Here is a 16,457-nt window from a genome sequence, read left to right as displayed (position 1 = left end):
CACTAGTAAGCTGCTTCATATATTCTGAGCTTGAACACTGGAAATGTTTAAGTTCCACATGCTACTTCATTATAAAAATTACATTATTTTGTTTTACTTCTTGTACTTACCCATGTGAAAACAGCAGCATAAAATACTATATACATAACCTTAGAATAAACACATATCAAGACCCAGTTGCAAGGCACTACATGAACACAGTTTGTCATCAACACTTCCAACACCTAAAATGATTCTAGATGTGCAATACATTAACAAGCACTGGTTGAAAAATATGCAAGTAGTAAATTTTATATACATTCAGCTTCTTTAATCCCTAAACACAAAAAATGTCCTACATGGATAAACTATCTTATAATTACATGGAAAAAAAAAACTTTGAGGTATGCTTCTTGTATTTCATATGTACTCGAATTACTGTAAATATTTTTCTTGAGAGTGCAAACATACATGTCTCTGGTAATTACACTAGAATGCAGAGGATGCATTTCATATTGTACCTAAAGGAAACCCTGTAGTTTTATTTTTCATTAATAATTTCGTATGCCCATAGCAATGGAGAATTTGGCAAGGTAACCCACCAGATGTCTCAGCTGAGCCCTGCTCTACACTCATATAATCTAAAATCTTGCTAATGCAATTTCTATGTGCATACAAATGCACCCAGTATTTATCAATATACTTTTTGCATATTTTTCTACATAGAATTTTTCTTATTTTGCATTGATAATTTTGAGAGAAAAATAGTAAAAGTTCATATATTATTGACATCAGCACATAGTCATCACTATTTTCAAATACAGCATAATTTAAGTCTATAAATTAATTTGATTTACAGACTCAAAAATATAAGAAATATGATGGTGCTATTTAATATGACAAACCATACTCAATGACATCATGATAAATGGATATTGTCATTTTATGCAACCATTCTATCTATTCACTCCAGAAGCAATCGTCATGATAAGAGAGATCATGGCTGTTCAAACCAAAACAAACTTCTATCAGATGTCACAAGGATTTCCAGCCATGCTATCATGTGTTGTGTACCTCATTGTTCAAACAGAGGTGGTAGCAATAAATTTCCTAGAGATGTTGAGCTGATGAAGCAGTAGATAGCTGCTGTTTAGAGAGACAAATGGTGCCCAATAGTAGCCAGCTGAATGTGTCACAGGCACTTCATGGAGGATGACTATGTTGCTACCACTACTCTAGGTAAGTCATATTGAAGGTTCTATAGGCCATGTCAAAGGCTCAGCTAGGCCATGTAGTCAGATCTGCCAGTGCCCAGCACTACACGTGGTTGTTTTGGTTTGACCTACCACGCTCATTCTCACCAAGTCACTCAAGTTACTAATTTCCAATTAAGGTTGTTGTTTCCATATACTACAAAGTTATTCTGTGCCATCTGGTATTTTCAATGGCATAGACATGTTGCTTATGATTTATGCTGTCTGCATTAATACGTATCATGTGTGTAGTGTACCTGACCAAAAATTCCTAATACTCCATACGCACCAGAAAAGCAACTAAGGTATTTGTTTTCATGGATATAATACAATTTTTTTTTGTGTTATTAATCAGAAGCATTGATGTATTTTAAATATGCTAAACACACTGATATGTATGTAGAATGGCTCTATAAAAAAATGTTAAAAAATTCACTTGTTTATAACTTGGGACTTACTGCTGCCATTTGGTGATGGCCACTTCTCAGAAATTCCCCATTAATGCATATGGATGCATATATACATGAATGAAAGTTTAAATCTCAGTTTCACACCTAAAAGTTCACACCTAATAGAAAACTCAACTTTTGTCACAACCAGATAAGCGTTAATATGAAAAAAAAGTTTGAATCTCTCTTCATACTTCATAAAGACCTTAATCTGGTCAAGTTGATTAAAATAAATACTCTCCAAGCCATGTAAGTGCTCTCATTGCATCCCAATGAACAAGTAAAAAGTTAAGATACCGACAGTTATTCACGCAGAAACTAACGACAGTTAATGCAGGACTTGTCTGCTTAAATGTGTACATAAAACTATGGTAATGAGTATTTGTTTACCTCATATTTACAGATATGCCAAAATTTCTTCCATCTTATGATTTTCACTTCAGTTATATACTACTGTTCTGTTTTAAAAGGCTTTCATTAAGTCAACTATACTGGATGATCATTACCTAAAATAAAATTATGAACAATCAACTGGTTCCTAGTTGGCAATGAATTTTAATCTCCATGGCAAACATAGCACATATGAAAGATAAAACAACATGTATAATGTTGTTCTAAACTGGAGCAACTGTGTTTAAGACCTGTGCACTTAATACAACAGTAATACATCAGTGGGGCACTTCAGCATAAGACACAATACTGTAAAAAGAGGGTAATGGTGAAGGCCTACTTGTCAATGGTGCAGACTGGGTTATCAAGGATCAGCTCCATCTTGACCCGAGGACCCACAAGTTCCCTGATGCTGTTGATGCCGTACATGATCATGGCTGGCCTGTTAAAATAAAAACTCTTGATATTAGGAGAGAGAGAGAGAGAGAGAGAGAGAGAGAGAGAGAGAGAGAGAGAGAGAGAGAGAGAGAGAGAGAGAGAGAGAGAGAGAGAGAGAGAGAGAGAATAATTCTAACAATTTCTCACTTAAATAGATATTACACTGTAAATAAACTGTTCTCTGACTTTATCACAATGCAATACCCTTCAAATCAAGTTATGCATGATAAGAGATACCCATTTTCATCTCTGTCACCATCTGATGACTCTTCTATAGTGGAAATTTTTTTGCATTCAATTTAATTTTATCTTAATCTGGCATCTGTTGTCAACATCTCCCCCCTCCACCAGATGGTGGTCATGACAGGGTACCATAGGACTGCAGTTCACAAAAGGACAGCTGAGAAACACAGCAAGTCCAGATAACAGAAATGCACACCAAGGTTATATAAGAAACATCAAGTGTTTAGTGGCTGATCAAGCTGAGGCAACTTAACATACTGGGGCCAAAATCAGCAGTTTCCACACCTGCTGTCACTCCACATCACAACTACCTACCTACAACCAGACTCACCCTGAGGTGTCCAGACAAACTAGAGAGTTACACCAAAGGGGAAAATAGAGACATAAACATCCACCCAGGAGTGCTTCCCACAACCAAACTAATCCACAGGTGAGTGTGTTCAGAGCCATTTGTCACTTACCCACAGAAACCCTGTTAAAGCAAATGAAAGCTGCACCTGTGTAATCCCAGTATCACTTCAAGGATTGGAAAGATGGACAAAGATAGACAGGTTTCAAGCTCTGCACCAACTCAATTTAGTTTGAGAGTGACTTTGCAGTTGTAGCCAGATGGTAGAAAATTTAAAGATTCAAAGATCATGGGCACAAGACTATAGTGGAACCAGACTAACTTGGTACTTGGGATGTTGGTTATTCCTGTCCCACACTGGTGTTATCTTCACTGTCAGCAGGCACCTCTCTCTCTTACTCATAATGTCATCCTTTGCCTTAATTATTCCAGAATTAAAAGTTGTTATATATGACTATGTTTTTTTTAATGGCTTTCAATGTGATGATGGAACAATGACACCATATCTGCCAATACACTTAGCAATGCACATAGGCCATGCAGTGCTGCAGTCCCCAGTGTCCTTGACACATGAATACCCCAGGCCTTACTGGCCACTGTCAGGTCAGGTCACTCTGGGGAAGAGGTGGCAACAGAGCGGAGAGGTACAGCCAACACCCCAGGTACCAAGTTAGTCTGGTTCTACATTGAGTTAGACTGTTGCACACATAGACACAATATCCAACTTTGGATTAAAAATAAGGACAGAGAAAGTAGGAGGGAACAGATACCACTTTCTTAGCCCCTTGACCCCAGGTCCAATTTTGTGTATTTACCTAGTTGTATTGTACTGGGTCCAAGCTAAAGCTCATTTGTCCTATCTCCATATCTGCAGATATCTAATTTCTCTTTAACAGCTGTAACCACCTCACTTAAACTATTCCAGAGATCAAGGTTTCAGTATGGGAAACTATATTTCTTAATTTCACTGAGAAATTTACTCTCCTTAATCTTTTTGTATGTTCTCTCATACATCTTGTTCCCTCATCCATATGCACCTCCAAAACTTGTGTGTCTACCTTTTCCATACGGTTTATTAATTTGTACATTATCAAGTCTCCCCTTTCTCTTCTCTCTTCCAATGGTGTGTGTGTGTGTGTGTGTGTGTGTGTGTGTGTGTGTGTGTGTGTGTGTGTGTGTGTGTGTGTGTGTGTGTGTGTGTGTGTGTGTGTGTGTGTGTGTGATTCAACAAGGTAGAAGTTCTCTTCATCGAGCTTTAACAATATACACACCTTTCTAGAGACAGCCCATAGCCGCACACCTTGACACTTTCAGGCAGCCCCATTGGTCGAAGCATTTCTGGGCGGAAAAGGCCTGAATTGCCAACTTCAACCCATTTCTTGAGTCCTTTATGATAGCTATGGGTTACAGAAAATATCACAGTAAGTTACAAATGACAAGTAAAATTTATGTTGGACATTCAAACAAATAACAATTTATATACTGGCATTCCTCACAATAGTAACAAAACCATACAAATTTACCTGTATATTTCCATTGAAGGCTCTGTGTAGGGATTATAGGTGGGCTTGAAGCGAACACTTGTCATACCAATCTTCTTGAAGAAGCTCTGAAACAATATCAAAGTTCTTCAAATCCATTCATGAAACATGTGGAAATGTTGTAAACATGTGAGCACATTTCCAAAATAGCTCATAAGTACTGCTAATTTTTTGCTACATCAAAAAGTCTGCCATATCAATGACCTCAACTTCATACAAGTAAATATGTAATGAGCCTCTACTCACATTTGGTTCACAGCTTCCTGCAACTAAATTCCATATATATTCATAGTACTAGCTATCCTCTTTGTTATACTGACTAACATCATGACCTTAGATATCTGATACACACTAACACACAGAAGTCCAGAGATAATTCAAAACACATGTACATTCATAAGCATTACATGAAAAGCCTTCCTTACCCCAATGACACCCATTAAGTTCTTGATGCTGAAGTTATGGTCAGCCACAACTCCCTCCACCTGGTAGAACTCTGCCAAGTGAGTGGCATCCAGTGTTTCATTGCGGTACACACGGTCGATGGAGAAGTACTTAGCTGGCTTGAACCCATCCTGTGACAAGAGTTGTCAGGATAAGTAAAGAACATATTCTGGCTCTTTTGTCTGGATTATCAACACATTCACTCTTTGTTGCCTGCAGTGCATTACACAATGAATTCAGAAGATAAATTTTCATTGTGAAACATTGATAGTGGATAATGGATAATGCATGCAATAGATTACAGTATACTGTAACTTTTGTCTAAAGAGCATGCACCTTGCTAAACAGCAAATCTAAGTGGAATTAATTATGATTTCAGATCATCTGATCACATCCTCACAATCATAGTTTCTTAATAAAGATTTTAATTTACATCTCAGCAAGCTGAATCACACATCTAACCTTGTTACAATTTTTCATTTCAAATGTATCAAATTTTTAGGTGTACTTTTTTTCAATATCTTAACTGGAAAATTAAAGGAATTTTTTTAAAGAAATTAATATAGTGCAGAGGGTTATGAAGCAAGGGCTAGATGTCTTAGAGGGCAAGGATGAAATGAGAGAGTTACAAGAGTAACATGAAAAGTTTGTTGATTAAAAATAATGTCAGAGGTAGAAAGAAAAAAATTTAAAAAAATAAAAAAAAAATATGCAAATTGAGATAGAAAGTGGAATTTTGAAACTTGAGGAAAATGCAAGATGGAAACTTGCTTGAAATAATGAAATTACACTGGGTGGGTAAACTTAAGAAAATGTAGGTATTATCTGAAATTCCAGAGATCAACCTGAATGGAAGAGGAGGAAAGTCAAATAATAGCAGGACAATCAAGGTTGACTAAACCCACTTAGGCCAAGGTGGTCACTATGAACTGACTGGTAAGGTGTCACATGCTGAGCATCATATCTGGAGTTCCATAGTCAAGCACTTCCTTTCACATCTAAGTTAATTTTTTCTGGGTTTCAAAATATGATGCATTACAAAAGGAATATGAACTTGGTTAATTTCACTTCAGCACAACTAAATAAGAAACAACCTCAGATCACAACACAAAGACTAAATTTGAATGGAGGACAGTACCTGCGCCAATTTATACAGCATGCGAGCACTAACAGCAGTGGTGTGGGTTCGCAGCAGGTTTTTGTCTGCTTCTGCTCTGTTCCACTTGCACTGGTAGCCAATGGAACCATACCCACCCTCACTATGGGTTTTCCTCACCTGTGGAGCCAATGAGACATGCATATTCAAATAATTAAATCCTATATATTATATTAGTTACAAAATCAAACCAATTCAATCTTTCCAGTAATTTTTCATATTTCTTAATCAATTTTCATGATAAAGTACAGAAATTTATCAGAAATTAATCAGATGATCATAATGAGATATATAAATAACAATTATGAGGGACAATGATTTTCCATAAAATAACTGCCTTCAAATGAGAATGAGGTAACTAAAATTCCACATTACAACTTGATCTCCATTACCTGAAGCTCAAACATCACCCGAATAGCTGAGTTTTACCAACACCATGAGGGAAAAAAAGCCAACTAAGAGATCCAACATACCCTCTCCAAGTAGTCTTCAGGCACCTCTAGGCAAGTTGCTGGGTCTGCTACGTAAAAGGTGTCCTGGGCATCACGGGCAGGGTGCTGTTGTGGTTGGAACAGGGCATCAAAGTTCCAGAAGGCACTCTCGACATAGCTGTTGGTGGGCATCTCTGTGAAGCCCATCTCCAGGAAGATCCGCCGGAACTCTGAACGAAGCTGCATCAGTGGATGGAGATGGCCAGACCGCAGTTCCACTCGACCCTGGGAACAACATGCCCAATATTGTTGCAGACATTTACTAGTGAAATATAATACAGGTAATATTCACGTCCAGTCTAGTCTAATGTACTTTGATGTCTGTTCCTGGAAAATGTCTTCTTTCCTATCCAGAAACTTCATCTTCACTCACATTGGTTCTCTCTGTCTCTCCAACTCCCATACACTACCCTTCCATTTCACAAGGAGACATATTATTATATCCACAGTAGCTGTGCCTATCATCTCACTCTCATCCATCCTTATTAGGTACCTAGCCACTCAATACCATGGCATCTGGACTTGCCGTGGTCACTATTATCCAAAAGTTTCCTAGTTACCCTCTTCTGAGATGGCTACCTTCTGTTCCATCACTGCAATTCCATTAGTTACACATGGAATCTTTCTTAACTGAAAAAAATATTCATGAGGGGGGGTAAAAATTAAAAATCACAAATATAAGTGAAAACAAACAATATCATATATATAAGATATCTTTTTTGTATCCATACTTTCCCTCCACCCAATGACTTGTTTTCCTACATTACCTGTCCTAATATACTTGGTCTGTCACATCAAGTTGCACACTCACACAAAAGCATCACTTATTCTCTAGACTGGAACTTTTTACACTGCAATACACTATTATTCCCTCCCTAACCAAGAGGGTTAGTTCTGACAATTACAATGGTTGATAAATGTATCAATATATGGAGCAACTAGGATCAAGGGGGCTGGGAGGGAGGGAGGGAGGGAGGGAGGGAGGGAGAGGAGAGAGAGAGAGAGAGAGAGAGAGAGAGAGAGAGAGAGAGAGAGAGAGAGAGAGAGAGAGAACAAGGGAAATTGCATGCCAGCCATTTGTTCATTCTCTCTCTCTCTCTCTCTCTCTCTCTCTCTCTCTCTCTCTCTCTCTCTCAAAAATTATTAAAACAAAACACAAAATAAAAAAAAGAGATTATAAGCTTAGCTACCTTCCCTATATAGTTCTTATTCCTCCTTTCTCATTTTTTTTTTTTTTTTTTACAAGACCAAAAGGACAAATTTCTAAATCATTAACTTCCTGAAATCACTGGGTACATGATCCTCATCCTTTGTTCTGTGAATTGGGATACAGTTTTACAAATCAGCTAATGAATTTTATGAGTGGATTACCAGCAGTTGGGAAGGTATTAGTTTATTTGTTTTACTATAATTAATTACAAAACCTTAATTCTTTAGTCACATTCATTGATGCAATTAGAAAAGAAACTTACTTTGGATTTGAAGTTATAAGGCTTGAAATTTGCATTCTTCCACTGTCCACTCTCAATCATATCTTTCGTCAACTCTGCTTCTTGCTTCACAACTGAAGTAGTAAACTCACTTCCTTTGCTTACTTCAAAAACAGTCCTTTCACTGGAATGAAAATGTTGATTTCTCTTTACATACACATATAACATTAAAAATATGTATCACATTCTACTGCAAGTTCTTAAGAAAATGACACTACTGCTTTATGACATGACATTGCAAGTAACTTTTATGTGGAGAAATCAAACTTACATCTCCTTAATAAGCTTCCTCTTTTTGTAATCAGCCTTGATTTTGTCTGGCACAGTGTGTGCTTCCCCTTGAGCCACCGCTTGGAGGTGGAGCTGTACCTCATCACTGATGGAAGACACTATTGGAACAACCTTCTCTCCTTCCTTCTTCACCCACTGCATCATTGAGCACAAACAGTTAGCAAGACAGCATGATCATGTTGTCGTGTGACTGAGAAAAAGTTGTCTTACCTTTAATTTACACAACATAAAATATATTCTCAGTAACAGTAACTTTTTTCTTCAAGACTTTCTTTTATCAACCATTCATCCAATTATCTGCTTGTAATGAACTGAGTAAAGCAATCATAAATGCACAACAGGGACAATAATGAAATATTCAGGCAAATCAAACTTTTAACAAATTGTGGTGGTGTTTAATACTAAGGATTCAAAACAATTCCTTTTCCAAATACCACAAGGCACAATGATAAAAAAAAAAAAAAAAAAAAATGAAGAACTACAAACTACACATGCTGTAACTTATGGATCTGCAGACCTGTAACATCTTGTCAGGATTTGGCAAACACACTATTTATTCATGGAGTGGCAGCTGACCATTAGTTCAGCTCCTTGCCTTATATTAATTCTTTTACCAAATATCTACCTATGTACCTGCTTAACATCTTTTGTAAACTCTTAAAAGGGACAGCCAAGACAAGGCTGCATTGCACTTGGTGGATCAAATAACAATCTACTGAAGAGTTCATTGGACTGTTGCTCACTATTCAACAGGTATCAATTAGCAGCCCTGTGCCAAGCCTGTGTGCTTGCCACTATCATTACAGCAATTGTTTACCACTTATGTTTAGTCATAATCAAAAGAAGACTGTACTTTGAATGGTATTACTGAATTCTATTCAATACAATAAAAGTAAACATGTCTTCAATCCTTTAACAATTATATAAAAAGTCAGTTTCTGAACAATGTAGCTCTTCAAAAAATTAAACTACAATATGATATGTATATTACAAGCTTCCAGTGGCTCACCTTATTCTTCATTGCTGCTCCAAGGGCAATGTTTGAATTTGGAATATTGGCCTTGATGTCTGCCAGCAGGCGGCCCTCCTTACCCAAGGAGGAAAACAGTCTTGCCTCATGGGAGCCTTCGTTGGCCAGGCAGGTGCCCTCCTCAGTGCATTCCCATGATTTAACTGTCATCTGCTTGACGTCCACAACCTAATAAAACTAAGGCACCACTGTAATTGGCTGGATTTGTTTCCACAATATCCATATTCACAAAAACGGAGTAAAAACATAAAATTGAAAATCATCAAAGATGCACCAACATCATACAACAAACTTGTGAGATGGGGAGAAAATTAATAATTATGCAATAAAACTGACATCATATTTCAAGAGATAACTGAATATGCACCTAAAGCAACCATCAGCTGTGGGGAGTGGTGTAAGTGGTGGGTGCAAACAGTACATCAGTACATCAGAAGACCTAATCCATGTGCTAAGCAATACATCACCCACTATCCTGGAAGACACCCCTTTCTCAAGAAAACTAAAGGAAAGAATATCACACCTTCCTCATCCAGGCTGCCAGACTCATGAACCACAGGAAAGTGATGATAAGAACTACAAATTCTAACCTCACCAACCATTCTCCTCAACATTGTGATAGAAGCTCCACAGGGTCATCAGCACTACTGGTCAGACAGCCCATACAGTTAGGTTACATTAGATTTTGCTTTGTTTACTCACTTCACTCGAACCTTGTTTATATTTTTTTCCCATTTTTGGTTCTTCTGGATGCTTTTGTGATGAAACCTGTCATACACTGGTTTGTTATGCATTTTGACTTGTCTTATGCATAAAAACTTCCCTCTTCCTCACAGCCCTGCATTCTATGACACCCCTGGATAATGACAGTGGATGACAGTCAAGTTGCAACAAATTGTATCATTAAAAAAAGTAAACAAAAAAAGATGCAGTGAGTGAAGTAAATATTGATCAGCACTACATACTGACCTACATAATTACTCAGCTGTGCCATTCATTACAGCACCAGCGTGCATGCTAACCCTCTCACCAACAACAACCATCAGTCAAGGCGCCACTCCTACACCCCCCGAACCTTGACTGTCAGCCTTTATGTTACAACTAAGAGCTCGCCTTGCTTCTACACATCATCTTCGAGTCCACCCTCAGGAAGCCCTGGAGACGTTGCAGCCCAGTTGGTGCCAGCACGTGTCACCTGCAGGCACCATCTGGGCGCCCCGGCTTCCCCACTACACAGCCACACATACTCACGTTGCCCAGTGACTCCAGGGACTTGATGGTGCCCACGATCCTCTGGTGATCCTGGCCGATCTTGGTGGCGAACTGGTGCGAGGCGAGGCAGCCATCCTGGGCCAGGGCGAGGAGAAGTTGCTGGCTGAGGTCCGTCATGTTGTTGTTGTGGCAGGAACTGGCAGTGGCAGCTGAGTGAGCTGACGGGGAGCCGCAGCCGCATTGGATGTTTTCTTACATATCTTAAAATCTTAACCATATTATGCAATATTACAATCACAATTTAATACAATGAATTAGATTATTGATATATGAAACCTAAAAAAAAAATAAATAAAGCATGCCATTTTTATAGTCGAAAATATAGATGATGCAACTCCCAACATCCTCTACGTGTAGAAAAAAAGATATATATATATATATATATATATATATATATATATATATATATATATATATATATATATATATATATATATATATATATATATATATATATATATATATATATATATATCATAAATGAAAAAGAGATGCTTGTGAAACATATATAACGTATTTTATATTTCAGAAATACATAACATATGGCAATATCTTGAATAATTAACATCTATCCTCTGAACTCTATAGAATGGCAATCTCCTCGCGGAGTGTGTGACTTCCAGCAGCCATATTGAGACACCCGGCCAGGCAGCAAAACATTGAAATATTTTCATCTGATGCCCCTCCTTCTTCTCCTCCTTCCTCTGATACCGCTTCTTCTTCTTCTTCTTCTTCTTCTTCTTCTTCTTCTTCTTCTTCTTCTTCTTCTTCTTCTAATCCTGGTATTTCTTCTTCCTCTGATGCTGCTTCATCTTCAGCTGCTGTTGCTTCTTCTTCTAACCAAAGTTCTTGTTCTATCCACTCCTACGCTGATGATACCATCCTGCACTTTTCCACGTCTCTCCCTGAATGTCCAACCCTTCAGGAAGTGAACAATTCATGCAGGGAAGCCACAGAACCTCTAACTTCTCATCTCTCTAAAATTTCTGATTGGGGCAGAGCAAACTTAGAATTGTTCAATGCCTCAAAAACCCAATTCCTTCATCTATCAACTCGACACAACCTTTCAGACAACTATTCCCTCTTCTTCTTTGACACTCAACTGTTCCTCTTTTCTACACTGAACATACTTGGTGTTTCCTTTACTTATAATCTGAACCGGAAACTTCACATCTTACCTCTAGCTAAAACAGCTTCTATGAAGTTAAGAGTTCTGAGTTGTCTCCGCCAGTTTCTTCACCACCCCTCTCCCCAAGTTCACTGCCAACTCTGTACATGGGCATTACCTGACCATTTATGGAGTGTGCTTCACATGTATGGGGGAGGGGAAGGTTCCACTCATACTGCTGTTTTAGACAAGGTGAAAGCAAAAGCTTTTCGTTTTATCAATTCATTTCCTCTAACTGACTGTCTTCAGCCTCTTTCTCATCACCGCAATGTTGCACCTCTTGCTATCTTCTACCGCTATTTTCATGCTAACTGCTATTCTAATCTTGCTAACTGCATACCTCCCCTCCTCCCGCGGCCTCGCTGCACAAGACGTTCTTCTTTTTCTCATCCCTATTCTCTCCAGCTCTATAATGCAAGAGTTAACCAGCATTCTAAATAATTCATCCCTTTCTCTGGCAAACTCTGGAACTCCCTGCCTGCTTCTGTATTTCTTCCTTCCTATGACTTGAACTTTTTCAAGAGGGAGGTTTCAAGACACTTACGAGTATCCTTCAATTTTCGATGATTCTCTTAACACTCTTTTGGGACTGGCGCCTAAAGTGGGACGTTTTTTTTTTCCTCCAGTTTTATTTCCTTTGACCAGGGACCCTCTTACATAAAAAAAAAAGCAGACCCACAAGTTAGCCACACATCACCACCTCTTCAGCAGCCTGGGACAGAGCAATTTGGTAGGTGGCAGCATGTTTACCTTGCGGGCACGGAGCGGCCGTGAAGACACCTGGCCTCGAGTGTCCCTGATGCTGTGAGTAACTTTTGGGAATGGTTTGTCTCTAACAAAACATTGCTGTTTCTTAATCTCTCTCTCTCTCTCTCTCTCTCTCTCTCTCTCTCTCTCTCTCTCTCTCTCTCTCTCTCTCTCTCTCTCTCTCTCTCACACACACACACACACACACACACACACACAACAAAGGAATAAAACTAAGATATGTTTTTGTCCCTTCCCTATGGGCCAGATAATAATTATCTCTTATAATGAGAACCATGCACAAGACATCCTAAATGGTCCTAGTAACATAAGTGCACGGACACTGTTCTAAATCACGAAGGTTCTGAGGAGGACTAACTAGAAGTAATGGTACATGAATTTTTTTTAACATTTTCAGTTATGGATACAGTTCCTTTGTACTGGAATACGATAACCTTTCTGGAGATCACCTTCTGTGCCTCACCAAGACTCACATGTTTTATATATATATATATATATATATATATATATATATATATATATATATATATATATATATATATATATATATATATATATATATATATATATATATATATATATATATATATATATATATATATATATATATATATATATATATATATATATATATATATATATGCACAATTTCTGCATCCAAGTACGAGTACCATCCCTTCATTCGAGATGGTTTTGGTTGAGAAAATAGTTTTGTGGTGTATATAAAAAGTGTATTCTTTTTCTTATGATAACGAATGTATTTATTTTGTCGTTCTTTTGTGTGTTTTACATATTACCAAAATAATGATTGAGAATATACATAAAAAGTTTTATTTAAGTGAATATTTTCCAACCGTGGGTTCCCGCCAGCAAACAAATTCATGGACTCCGTGTTGAGTTAATAATCTATTTACACTTTCGCTGATAGTTACACTATATAGGATTGTCATATAGTATATATTAAAATACTGTAAGCATGAAAAATAAAGTGATGAACTCAGATGACTTACAGGCTTCTTCCTGGTTTCATGTAAGTGGTTACATGAAATGACACTAGGAAACGTTTGAGAAACATCACACGGCCAGTAACTTTTCACTCCCGTAAAGGAAGACTGTACCTTTCTAAGACGTGTGTGGGTGTAGGAATTGGCGGCACTCATGTCTAGTCTTTGGTCTATGCAAGAGAAGAAATCCCTCGCAAGGACTGCCTGTCCCTACCAGGATCCTTACCAGGGTTAGAAAATATGGAAGCATAGTCATCATAAAGTAACTCTTTCACTTTTACATACATACAAAACCTGCAAGCTTGGCCTTTAAAATGGATCAAATAGGCCTTGGGCCTTGTTCGGTTGAGACATTCGCACACACACACACACACACACACACACACACACACACACACACACACACACACAAACAAACACACACACACACGTGATTATAAATTAAAACAAAATTTGCGAAAACCTAAGTTAGCAAGGCGCAAAAACTTCTCCTTCAGACCTGCATGTTTTCTGTGACATTTTTCCAAAACCTACAGCGATAATTATTTACATGAATATAATTCTTTAGTATATATTCCATAACATTTCATCACAGTATTTGAAGGTTGTACTGAGTCTCGCGAACATGATCCGCCAACACAAGCACCTCCTCCATTATTCTGAGGGCGACTTTCCTTTCAACAACAACTACTCTTATCAGAGGAAGCCAGACATTGCAGGACTTATAAATTCCTTTCCTTTAATGTGATATTAAAATAAAGAAAAGATGAAGCAGATCGTGCATCAGGTTTCCTCTTTTAGAGTGTTAAAAAGTCCTGAAGCAATATTAAAGTTATTGATCTCCCAACCTCCCACACTACTTTCCCCCACCCCCCCTACACCTCTATCTGTCCAGCCTCGGGTGCAGCATCACTCATCCCCCAACTCCATACACTACCTTGCAACATGGAACATAATGGAACACGGAACATGATGAAACGTGGAGCAGGGAATATGATGGTAAAGAAGACTCTCTCTCTCTCTCTCTCTCTCTCTCTCTCTCTCTCTCTCTCTCTCTCTCTCTCTCTCTCTCTCTCTCTCTCTCTCTCTCTCTCTCTCTCTCTCTCTCTCTCTCTCTCTCTCTCTCTCTCTATATATATATATATATATATATATATATATATATATATATATATATATATATATATATATATATATTTTGTAACACACACACACACACACACACACACTGAAGTGCGTTTAATTTCTCCCATAGCCCTGTAACTGTTGCCATGAAAGGCACCGGTCTTATCATCGAAACAATCTCCAGTACATAGGTGTCATTATTCGCAATTTTAGGGGTTATTTATCTATTTTTGTGGTTAATTCTGGTTTTCCTTCACGTCTGACTCTGGACACATACGGAAGTTCAGTAAATATTGATGTACAGGCAAGGAGGGAGGCAGGAATAATATTCGTCTGGGCCCTTATTTTTATGTACGTCACTTCATTTTGAAACTCTAGATAAGACGCCCAGACTGGACTGCACTACCTATATTATGATCTGCCATATACTTCAGCTAACACATTGAGAAATGACGTAGAGAAACTGGAATGAAGAGACGTCCCGGATCTCGGTACCATGATGACGTCACTGATGACGTCACTCCTTAATTTACGTTCGTTAATCCATTTTGAAATCGACCCCTCGAAAAAATGGAACTAGACTGTTATGCTTATATATTCTGACTTGATAAGTGCTTTAATAAATATCTGGAATATAAAAACATTTAAAGCCTGAATAATAATAAAGAAAAATTGAAGAAACGATCTGTAAATTTTACAAACGGGGCCACAAAAACCTTATAATATCGAGATGGAAAACACAGCCAGACTAAATTATATTACATATTCTGTATACAAAAAAATCTATACTTTTTGGATAAATAAAGAAAACACGAATTCCTCGTTGTATAAAGAAAATAATTTTTCAAATCTAGCAACGGTTCCTTTTTAGATTTGAAAATACGAATAGTTCGACTAGATTTTATTGAATATTGTTACTTGGGACACGTTTCTTATATTTTTTAAGTCTTCAATCAAACACTAAAATTATCTTAGGTGTGCTTATAAAAAATATGAGAATTTATAAAATGACGAAAGTGTTATTTTGACGAGAAACAAAAACACAGCAAGACAAGATCTTATTACATACAATGACTTGTTTTACTTTTCCATCAATAAATTAAATATCAAAACAATGCAAACTCCACTAATAGAAAAATAAAAAATCGTGGTACAGAGCCGAAGTAGCTTTTTCCACCAATCCTCCGTACCTCCTTCTCCTCTCCCCTCCCCCTCACTCTCCTTCTCTCCCCTCCACCTTTACCTTCTTCACCTACCCTACACAGCGAGCCTTTAAATCACCTGAAAACACCTGCAAAACTCTCGAAATTACGCTAAATATGTGACAGGAAACTGTTACCTTAGCTGTGGCAGGGCGGGCTGGGGGTCGGAAGGGCTTGACAGGGATCGGCAGGGCGGGGCAGGTCGGGGCGCCAAGGATAACGTAGTGTGGTGGTGTGGTGTAGTTTAGTATGGTATGGTGTGTGGTGGTGGTGGTGGTGGTAATGAGGTGTGGTGGTATGTGGTTATATCTGGTGGTGTGGTGTGGTGTGGTGTGGTATGGTATGGTATAGTGGTATAGTGTGGTGTGGTGGTG

The 16,457-nt window shown here is 38.0% G+C and overlaps 1 protein-coding gene across 4 annotated transcripts in view; it reads right to left on the bottom strand.

Moving 5' to 3' along the window:
* The window catches only part of LOC135090267 (phenylalanine--tRNA ligase alpha subunit-like), a 26,781-nt gene extending 10,324 nt beyond the window's left edge, over window positions 1–16,457 (bottom strand). The window contains exons 1-11 of one of the 4 annotated variants that reach the window (XM_063987012.1): window positions 16,221–16,457; window positions 10,796–10,974; window positions 9,524–9,712; window positions 8,495–8,649; window positions 8,206–8,347; window positions 6,716–6,958; window positions 6,225–6,362; window positions 5,068–5,217; window positions 4,625–4,710; window positions 4,373–4,498; window positions 2,412–2,513 (exon numbers count right to left, since the gene is read on the bottom strand). In XM_063987012.1, the coding sequence (XP_063843082.1) occupies window positions 2,412–2,513; window positions 4,373–4,498; window positions 4,625–4,710; window positions 5,068–5,217; window positions 6,225–6,362; window positions 6,716–6,958; window positions 8,206–8,347; window positions 8,495–8,649; window positions 9,524–9,712; window positions 10,796–10,933 (1,469 nt within the window). In that variant the 5' untranslated portion in view covers window positions 10,934–10,974; window positions 16,221–16,457. Of the gene's footprint in view, window positions 1–2,411; window positions 2,514–4,372; window positions 4,499–4,624; window positions 4,711–5,067; window positions 5,218–6,224; window positions 6,363–6,715; window positions 6,959–8,205; window positions 8,348–8,494; window positions 8,650–9,523; window positions 9,722–10,795; window positions 11,025–16,220 lie in introns of those variants that run through there. The other 3 variants (XM_063987157.1, XM_063986922.1, XM_063987100.1) reach the window with 3 other exon arrangements.

Source organism: Scylla paramamosain, chromosome 1 (genome assembly GCF_035594125.1).
Source record: "Scylla paramamosain isolate STU-SP2022 chromosome 1, ASM3559412v1, whole genome shotgun sequence".
NCBI lineage: Eukaryota > Metazoa > Arthropoda > Malacostraca > Decapoda > Portunidae > Scylla > Scylla paramamosain.
This window is presented reverse-complemented; position numbering and strand designations above follow the sequence as displayed.